The sequence below is a fragment of the Mustela nigripes genome, chromosome 5, assembly GCF_022355385.1.
Source record: "Mustela nigripes isolate SB6536 chromosome 5, MUSNIG.SB6536, whole genome shotgun sequence".
NCBI classification, from domain to species: Eukaryota; Metazoa; Chordata; class Mammalia; order Carnivora; family Mustelidae; genus Mustela; species Mustela nigripes.
In genome coordinates this window covers 29749896-29760680 of record NC_081561.1, presented here as the reverse complement: position 1 = coordinate 29760680, position 10785 = coordinate 29749896, and the positions used below count along the sequence as shown (strand labels likewise).

Genomic DNA, 10785 nt, shown 5'->3' with positions numbered 1-10785 from the left:
CCTATTGGCTAGTATTTTGTTGAGTATTTTCGCATCTGTGTTCATCATATTATTAATATTAACTATTAATATTAATCAAATCAGGACATTTAGTCTGACATGATGCAAAAATAATAATAAATCTTATTTGAAATTAAACAACCAGAAATCTAATGGTTCGAAGTAGAGGCCAAGGCACCTTACTTTTTTGTAGGAACACACACACACAGATGCACACACGTACACACTCTACAGGCATAAAGATTCATATTTCCAAAAGGAGAGAGGAGACAGTTTGGTCACTCTGCTTCCCGTCATGCCCCACACTTGGCCTCTTGGTCCTTGCCTTCTCCTCTTCTATGATTCATCTGTCATGAACAGAGTGAGGAGCCATAGGATCCTCTCTTTCTTTCCTGAAATGGGATCCAAGGGAAATCTAGGAAAGGAGAAAAATTTAGGGAAGAGAAATCCTACTAGTTGGATTTAGACATATGATGAAACATTTCTTGATGAGCCGTTAGTAAACTTAATCTGTTTTTTTTTTTTTCTTCCCAAAAGATGTTCCCTCTCAGAGATCTGAAAGAGGAAGAGGTAAACAGATTTTCACCTAGAAAGAAAATAATGTAGACATAGTTGTCAAGGTAGAATCTCATTATGTTTTCATCTTGTCTTTTAGGATTCCGTCATTTGTATTCAACAGAAAGTGGTAAATAAATATTGAATTATTAAGAAATTAATACAGACGTCTATTTATGAGGAATTAAGAATCTTATGTTTTTCCTTCAATCCTCTAGACACTTCATATGATGATCAAGGTAAGTATATTTGGATCTGTTTTCTTTCCTGTTATAACATGAGGGGCTGTACAATTTAGGTAAAAAGACAGGAAACCAATGTAATGTAAAGAGGATTCTGAGAAGCATTCAGAAATGGTCACCTTGACACCATGAGGTGTCTTTTCCGCCAGTACCATCCAATTCCTCTTCTATTCACTTCCTGATCATCTTAAAGTAGTCTGAGTATACTCAAGGTACATTCAATATCCCAGAGCACAGGAATGTTAGCCACTAAGTGCATCTTTTTTAATATAAATTTTAAGAAATGGAGGAATAAATCCCTTAAAATTTGTCATATTAAGGTTTGACCTGTGCACTGAAATTCCAGAGGGCAAAGAAAGCCTGGTCTTGTCTACTGTCGTCATTTACATGTCATGTTTCTTGGGAAACAAACCTCCTTAGAATAGTCAGTCATCACGACACTGCATTAAACCAGTGCAAGAAGCTACCTGACTGTGAGAAATGTAAGGGTACACAGATAAGTAAAATGCAACTATAAACAAAGAAAGGGAGAGAATTAACATGCATTCAGTACCTTCTATGTGCCAGCCACTCTTGTGGACGCTTTTCACTTTATTTTAATATCTACAAATGACCTTTAATATCTACAAATGAACCACAAAGAATGAAGCTCCTGTGGCTGCTCAAGGTCTCTACAAGTTAGCCTACAGATTGCTTTGGTGCAAATTAGTAGAGTCTTCCTTTCTCTAGGCAGATGCAGTCCCACTCAAGGACGCTACTGGGATTTTAGCCCCCAAATCCCTCTGCACAGTGAACAGCCTATGCAACCATAATAAGGTGGTCCTGAAGATATAAGAATGGTAGTTCATTCTTAACATGTCCAAAACCCAAGTCCTGATCCTATTTACATACAGGTACCAGTACATGCATTCCCACAATTGCTCAGGCCATCCACCTCTGTAACTTCTTTCTCTTACTTTCCTTAGACAATCCACCAGCAAATCCCATCCCCACTACTTTTCCATTATATTACAAATTAGATCACTTCTCACCATGACGACAATCTTAGCTCAAACACCAACATCTCTTGCCTGATCTACTTTGACCCCTAACTGGTTTCTTCCTACTCTTGCCCTCTTACAATATATTTTCTTCATCAGTAAGGATGATCTTTAGCAAGCAAGTCTTAAATCAATTAACTTACTATATATTGTCATCCTTGATTTTTTTATCCCTAATTAGAGAAACGTACACATGAAAAATGTTAGTGACTTGCCCAAAGACACAAGGTTTGCAAATGACTCAACCTGATAGAAACATAGAATTATCTGACTTTATATCTCATGTTCCTTATTTTTACACAATTTTGTAATACCTTACTAATTTCCTGCTATGGATCTTTAGTGTAGAGTTTGCATACTTAGCTTCTTTCTATTCCAGGCTACCTACCCTTGCATTTTTCCCTAAAAACTTGGATCAGTAAAAACTTTATTGTGGTCTAAATAAGCCATAATTTAAAATTCATAGAGCCAAATGACAACTTAGTTCTTAGTTCTCTAAAGTAGCCTTATGAAGCTCAATGACCTCGTTTCTACGTTCCCAAGCTCTACCAGTATGCCCTCTATCTTTTCTGGACATGGAAATATAAATTTGCTGGTCAGCTAAAGACTACAAAAATCCTCTGACAGGAAAATATTGGGCAAAGTCATCAGATCAGTTTAGGTGCATGAAATTTAGTACTTAAATTTTGATATTTAATTTATTCTTCTACCCACTTAAGCCTCCATGTTGCATCACCACTTCCTCATATCAGGGAGATCAGATGGGATTGGGAGGGAGACAAACCATAAGTGACTCTTAATCTCACAAAACAAACTGAGGGTTGCCGGGGGGAGGGGGTTTGGGAGAAGGGGGTGGGATTATGGACATTGGGGAGGGTATGTGATTTGGTGAGTGCTGTGAAGTGTGTAAACCTGGTGATTCACAGACCTGTACCCCTGGGGATAAAAATATATGTTTATAAAAATAAAAAATTAAAAAAAAAAAAATTTTGATATTTAAATATATCATGTATTACATATTAAATTTGCCATGATAATTCAAAAAATTTGAAAGGCTCTAAATTTATTTTTAATGTTATTAAGTTTTACAGCAAGTATAAATGAGGCACATTTGGTATATACATCTTGGTATTTTCTGTTTTTAAAATACCCACAGGAAAAAGAGAAGTAAGTAACAATAGTGTAAACCAGAGGTTTTGTGTGTCTTGGACTTAATCCCATCACAATGACACCCAAGTATGGGTGGGAAAGCATTCATTTTCAGGATGGGGATGAGAAAGAAAAAAAACTTGTCTTTACATTTCCAGGTAGATCTTTACTTATACGTCAGTAAAATAGCAAATTAGACCATCGTGCAACATAATTTCTCATTTCCAGAGTGTTGGTATTATTTATTTTTATACTTTCATGAAAACAATAGTGATAGGATAGCAAGTTTTCATGTAATTTACTTTGTCTGCAGATTTTTTAGACAATGTTTTTGCGACATTACTAAGTTTTAGGTTGTAGGATGCATATCCAATCACAATATGTGTGTGTGTGTGTGTGTGTGTGTATGTGTGTATTCATTATAGTTTGCCATCCCTTCATTAAATTTTGCCATCTTTTCATTAAATTTGCCACTCTTCATGAAATTTGAACTCATTAAATTTGAACTCTCAATTAGTTGAATAAATGTTTTGCCATTTTTTTCTCTTACTTTACCTTAACTTATTTTATAACTACTGTGCTCTTCTGTTTCTGTATTTCTTTCCATGTATAATTATTATCTCTTCTCACTATGTATTTACCTTTATTCTTTGCCTGGTTTTTCACGTCATTTGACTCATAAATTAAGTCATGAGAAGATTTTTGCCCCCAGTTTCTTGCCTATTTGGATATTTGATGGTGTTGATTGGGTAATCCTTTGTAATGATACTGAAACTATAAAAATAGAAAATTCAAACTGATTTTTCTTGGTTTTATTTGTGTTTTTAGAGGGATCCAAAAGAGATTACAGTAAGTATTCTCTTGTTTTTCAACAAAGATTTGCTTCCCTAGATTGTAAATGCTTTAAGAAAAGAGAAATGCCATCAGTTCATATGAATACTGAGTAATAAGTGAAGTCTCCTAGTGCTGGTTTAAGATAGTTTGTTATTAACAAACTGTCAGTTTCCACACTTGGTCTGCTGGTTTCAGAACTGACTGAGAGAAAAGGGAAAAAAAAGAGGTAATGATGAGTGACAGGAAAGGGAAGTGAAAGGAGTGGAAGAGGAAAGGAGAAGAAAGGAACGGAATGGGGGAGGGATTAGGACAGAGATGTAAGCCACAAAGTTTCATAGAAATAGCATCTGTCTACTAAAAGCTGAAACACTTTATAGAGATGGAAGGGATGGAGTTGGTGGGAGTGGCTTCTGGTACCCACAGCTAGGTCAATAGGTCTCCCTGGGCCTGGACCTCCTCCTGAAGGAGGTCACAGTAATTGATATGCAAGATCAGTGATCCAAATTCTGACAATTCACCTCCTGTTTCTGTGTGTGTGTTTTAGCACCATCAGTCAACTCCTTAGGTAAGTTCCTTGTGGCTTTTCTACATCATCTGGTTTGCACCTCCTGTATAGTTTCTGTATTTTATCTCTATCTCTTAAATAAGTTTTAAGTATAAAAATAATTGACCCTTGTAAATCCATACTCTAGATTTGACAACTGATATTTTGTCGTATTTCTCAAGTGACATAATATAGAAATCTCTTTTATTCCCATCCCTACACACATTCCACTCTCCCCATTCCCAAATTCTTATAAATGTACCATAAATCCTGTAAGTTTATTTTCATCTATTTATATAATTTTTATGGATCATTGAACAATACATAGTATTTTTGTACCTATTTATTTAAAAATTTTACTGAAATGACATCATTCTCAAAGTATCATTACAACTTGCTTTTATCCCCCAAATATTATATATTGAAAACATACAGAAATCCAGGTTATACATTTTAATTGTTAAATAAATATCACAACTTATGAACATATTTTTTTCTATTCTTTCTCCTACTGTTCTGTTTTCAATGTGTTCAATTTCTGCTATCATAAAGAATGTTGCAAAATCTCCTTAAGTAATTTATAAAATAATTAATCCTAGGTATGCACCCAGAAATAGGATTAATAAATCACAGAGTGTAGGAACATTTATGTAATTTAAGCACTTTTTTACTTTAATAGCTGTTGTTTAATTGAATTCCTCATACTGGGCACACAAAAATCTGTAAAAGTTTCCCATTTTCCTACAACAGTAACAACCCCAATTTTGTCATATTTCCACCTTATTGCCACTTGGATTAGCATAAAATTTTTAATTCGCATTTTTCTGCTCAATCCTGAAACTGAGTATCTTACATGTTTACTACCTACTTAAGGCTTCACCTTATACAAACTGTTCATTTACTTTACCCATTTATCCATGAGGTTATTGATTTGTAGAAATTCTTTATAATTATGAAAGCAAATCTTTTATATTTTGTTAAATATCTGCAAATATCTTCTCTGATTCTCTTACTTTAAATTTTTTTTTATTATGTTCAATTAGTAAACATTAGTACTTCATTAATTTTTGATGTAGTTCAGTGATTCATTAGTTGCATATAACACTCAGTGCTCATCACAACACATGCCCTCCTTAATACCCATCATGCAGGTACCCCATCCCGCCATCCCCTTCCTTCTGTAACCCTCAGTTTGTTCCCCCAGAGTCCAGAGTCTCTCACAGTTTGTCTCCCTCTCTGATTTCTTCCCATTCGATTTTCCCTCTTTTCTCCTATGATCCTCTGCACTATTCTTAAATTCTTATGGTGTCTTTTGATAATTAGAAGGCCCCATTCTCCCTCCTCCCCACCCACACACAATAAGTTGTAATAATATTTGTCAATCTTTTGTTCTCTTTTAGATTTGGGGGGTTTGGTTTTTGTTTGTTTTGTTTTGTTTTGTTTTGCCTTTCTGGTCTGGACATCACATAGATGTTATTCTACACCTTCTCTTAATAGCTATAAATTTTCTCATTCCACATTCGGGATGTTAATCCAAATGGAGGTTTTTGCATTTGGGATTTTTGTTTGTTTATAAATAATATAGATGGGGTTTAATTTTCTTCTGAAAAACCAATGGTTCCAACTGAATTTATTGACTCATGCATTCTATACCCACTGATTTGTAATACCTCTTTTATCTTACACTTAATTTTTCCATGGATTTTCTGTCTTTTGCTCAACGGATACTAAATTGCTTCCATTTCTAAAGCTTTATGACATTTACTATGAGGAATGACACATTTTTCCTTCACTGTTGTTGTTTCAGGAATGCTTTGCCTATTCTTGGACCTTAATTTTTACACAAAATTTAGTCCATTTTTCAAGTTTGTATGAGTCACAGTAGGATTTCATTGGAACTTCACTGAGTCTGTAGATTTGTAAAATCAATTTTTCTGATGCATTACTATGATAATGTATCTTACTCAAATCTTCTTATGTGCCCTTCAGTAATGTTCTATAATTTTCTCAAAAGGGTCTGGAGCATCTTTTGTTAGATTAATTACTATGCACATATTTGTTTCTGTTTCTGTGTGAATGATTTTTTTTCTATTGGATTTTACAGATGATTACTGCTGCTATATAATTTGTATGTTGTACTGTTGAGAGTAGATGTTGTACCTAGCCACTCTGCTGAATTCTAAGACTTCTAATAATTTAGTGTCTTGGATTTTGTATGTAGAAAATCCCATCTGCAAAAACTAACAATTTTTGAGTCTTCTTTTTAGTTCTTAAACTTTCCCCTTATCTTACTGTTTTATCCAAAATATCCAGTACTGACACCAGCAATAATCACAGGCATTCTTCTTGGTATCTGATTTTAACAAGAATGCCTCTGTTTTCACCACTAAACATGATGCTTACTTCCATTGGTCAGTTCCATTTTATTGGGTTAAGAAAACTCCCATTTCTGGTTTGCTAACAAAAATCTTATTAAGAATAAGTACTGAATACATTTTAATTATTTTTTTTAAATTTAATGACATAAAAGTTTTTTTATGATTCTAAAAATTGTGCACTCTATCTATGGATATGACCTATTTTTAAAAAAAGATCTTATTATTTATTTATTTATTTATTTACTTGAGAGAGAAAGAGATTGTGAGAGAGAGCACAAGGAGGGAGAAGCAGACTCTCTGCTGAGTGGGAAGCCCAATGGGGCCTCCATCCCAGGACTCCGGAATCATGACCTGAGCTGAAGGCAGACCCTTAACTGACTGAGCACCTCCTACCTATGTGCTATTTTTTTTTTTTGTTGTTCCTAGTATCATTGGGTTTGTGCTTCCTCTCTTTGGTCATTCTTCCATGTCAAAGATAGTTGTTTTTATTTCTCTATTTTAAAATCAAATTTGAATATCTACTAATTATTTTTCTTATTTTATTACCTTCTCTTTTTAAACTTTAATATTTCCTTCTACTTTTTTTTAAGATTTTATTTATTTATTTGACAGAGATCACAAGTAGGCAGAGAGAGAGGAGGAAGCAGGCTCCTGGCTAAGCAGAAAGCCTGATGCAGGGCTTGATCCCAGGATCTGGGATCATGACCTGAGCTGAAGGCAGAGGCTTTAACCCACTGAACCTCCCAGGCACCCCATTTCCTTCTATTTTAATTTTTTTTCTAGTTTACTGTGTGAAACCCTTCATTAATTTTCAGAATTTATTTTTTAATGTAAATATTTAAGTGCATCCTAAGTTCATTTGCTATTTTTATTGTTGATTATTAATTGTCTTATGATTTACAAGTCAGATGTGTATGATTTATATTCTCTGAAATGTATTGCACCATAGCCTGGTGCAAACAGATCACTTCCTGGCAAACCCTGACAAACAGATATGAATTAATAGTGACCTTCTCACAGATAGTGTTTTTGTGAGCTTTAGATATATAGAATGTCTAGTCCCACGTTCTTCCACAGCATGAGGTCTGTGGCCTTAATATTTGTTCCTGATCATGTCTTGAAAAGTCAACCTCCCATTAAGATATATGGGTGATGAACCTTCTCACTTGCTAACAAAATTATGGGCTCCTTCTTGATATATGGCCCTTGGAGACTTTTCTTTCTAGTTTTCAAGTTCAGCTTTATGTTTTAAAACTTTAAAAATTATCACGCTCAACTTTTCCAAGTGGTTAGAGGAGAGGGTGAAATATCCATCTTGACAACAAGTGCCTTTTCTCTGCCTTGACTCTTTATATTCTAATATCTAGAGACATCCTTATTTTGTTTTCTTGTTATTGAGCATCCCCACAGGACACAAATGATTTCTGAGAAGTATAAATCCACTGTTGAAGCTGTTATGTAGTATTAGTTTGGTGCAAAGATCTTTCAAAGGGGGAAAAAGAAAATTGAGAGAGAAGAGGAGGAGGAGAAATATGGGCAGAGAAGGAAACAGAACAAAAGCAGCAGGATCACAAAGAAGAAAGTCAAAGAGGGAGAAAAGTTTCTGGGGACCAGAAATCTAGCAATCCTCACAAACATTGTTATTCCTTTACTAAGAAAAATTAAAAGATAGGCTACATAGATGTTGTAATCTTAGCCTGCCATAAGAGTATTACTAAGTAAATACACAAAGCCCCCCAAATATTCCATAGATGGATGTCCATCTGCCCACCACACTGCATTGTACCTGGTAATAGAAAATGAGATGTGACACATTACTGCTCTCTTTCCCACAACCTTTTCCTCATATGTAATCTATGTAATCTTAGATTCTCCCTAAAATACACAAATCTCATTCTTGTTTGCTTTCTTTTAGCACTATCTCGATCAAGTATTGGTAAGTTCCTTTACCTTTCTCCAACTCAATTCAAGGTATCCCCAGGTTTGAATGGCAACAATGGAGGAGATATATAATTTCCTAACTCCCTGAGCCACAGCTGACACTCAGGGGTTGGTGTTCCCAGGGGTTCCCTTGTTCTGATATTCCCAAAATGAAAAGAAGAAATTTAAAAAAAAAAATGCCAGACAACCCCATAAACTTTTTTGTGTTTCTTTTTAGGAGAACAAAGAGGTAAGTTCCTTTACTTTTTCTCAACTCTAATTCCCTTTGGTGTATCACAGACCTGGGGCCATAAACTAACTGCCTAGCCTTGTCCCTCAACTTTTCTTCCTTCTCTATAATCAAGCACTTCACCTGAAGTTAATGAGAGCTTTGGAAAATGAAAGGTCTACCGATTATGAATACAGAGAAGATTCAGATGGTTTTGGCTGGCTATGAGGGTTTCAGCAAAACAAAATACCTTCTTTTGCTCAGAAGCAGGAGGAAAGAAGAAGGCTGTGAAAAGGGCAGGGAATGAGAGTAAGGGGGACAGCTGTATTACATAAGCCAGGTTTATTGAATCCATATTCACAGGTCTTATAAATAAGAAACAACTCAAGGATATTATCTAATTTACCCAAAGGCACATAGCTCATAGAAGGTAAAACTGAGGTTCTACACACAGAGTTTTTTTTTTAAGATTTTATTTATTTATTTGACAGAGAGAGAGAGAGAGCACAAGTAGGCAGAGGGGCAGGTAGAGAAAGAGAGGTGGAAGCAGGCTCCCTGCTAAGCAGAGAGCCTGATGCAGGACTCGATCCCAGGACTCTGAGATCATGACCTGAGCCAAAGGCAGAGGCTTAATCCACTGAGCCACCCAGGTGCCCTACACACTGAGCTTTTAATTAAGTCATGTGCTTGTCCAAGTATCCCCAGGACACCATTAAAATTTATTTTTTCAATTTAAAGCATCTTCTTGAAATGAAATTTAGAACATTATGCATATGTAAAAAATATTACTTTAATTTTTAATATGTAATCTAAAAATGCAAAAAATGTGAATTAATCTAAATCTCAAAATTATTTTTCTAGTCCGCTACTGGCATAACTCATGTGATGAATAAGGTTGCTTTATTACATAGACATATAATATGTATACGTAAGATATAGATATATCTATATCTTACATAATGACCTTGGAAAACCATCAAGCTCAATATTTCATTACTGTTATAATCAAATCAGGTTTTATTTAGTTTTGCTTTGTTTTCATCCAGTTAAGTCACAGAAATAACTTACCACAGGAACAAAGTCAAATATCTTCAGGTTGACATGTGTTAAACAATCAACTCAAGTCTTCAATTTCTCCTGCAACATACCTGCCCTGTGGTATATGAGTATGGAATCAAAAATAAACATTGCTCAGAGGGCTGCAAGAAGCATAGTACTTTAAAGGACAATTGGGCTTGTTAAAACAAAATGATGAACAGAATATTTGGAGAAATTAAAGAATCTGCTGATAGTAATTTCAGATAGCACGGTGTATGGGATTTTAGAGTGTAAGAAAGAAAATCAGATTAGGAGTTATACTAATCATTATGATAATATACTCCTTAAAATGAGAATTATCTTCTGATGGTGAATAAGGTAAATGGATATGTGACACATGTTGGGATTAATCTCAGAGGAAGGTGAGTAATTAGTTATTATATATAGTATTTAACTGAAAGATGCATGCGGCCATTCCCCCCTGAAGTTCAATACACTGTGTGGTCCTAGAGGATGAATGAGGCCCTCTTGAGAGGTCATTCTCAGAGACATCTCAGGGGACTACGGTAACTTGGGGAAGGGCTCTCAAACCAGGAGCACAAAGGGTTTGATTCTATTATTTCTCTGAAAATCTTAAACCAGCACAGTGCTGGAGGCAGAGGAGGCTATGGTCCATGTGTCCCATGCAGGTGTATATAGGTATACGTAGATAAGGACTACAATTTGAAACTACTGTTATAATATAGATGAAGTATATGTGTTACAAATCAAAACCACAATGAGATATCACCTCACACCAGTCAGAATGGCTAAAATCAACAAGTCAGGAAATGACAGATGCTGGCGAGGATGCGGA

At 35.1% G+C, this 10785-nt stretch overlaps 1 protein-coding gene across 1 annotated transcript in view; it reads left to right on the top strand.

The window, feature by feature from the left end:
• The window catches only part of TSBP1 (testis expressed basic protein 1), an 81576-nt gene that overhangs the window by 4586 nt on the left and 66205 nt on the right, over window positions 1-10785 (top strand). Inside the window, exons 5-10 of the mRNA XM_059401527.1 lie at window positions 538-570; window positions 656-685; window positions 3815-3835; window positions 4365-4385; window positions 8658-8678; window positions 8901-8912. Coding sequence (XP_059257510.1) covers window positions 538-570; window positions 656-685; window positions 3815-3835; window positions 4365-4385; window positions 8658-8678; window positions 8901-8912 — 138 coding nt within the window. The remainder of the gene's footprint in view (window positions 1-537; window positions 571-655; window positions 686-3814; window positions 3836-4364; window positions 4386-8657; window positions 8679-8900; window positions 8913-10785) is intronic.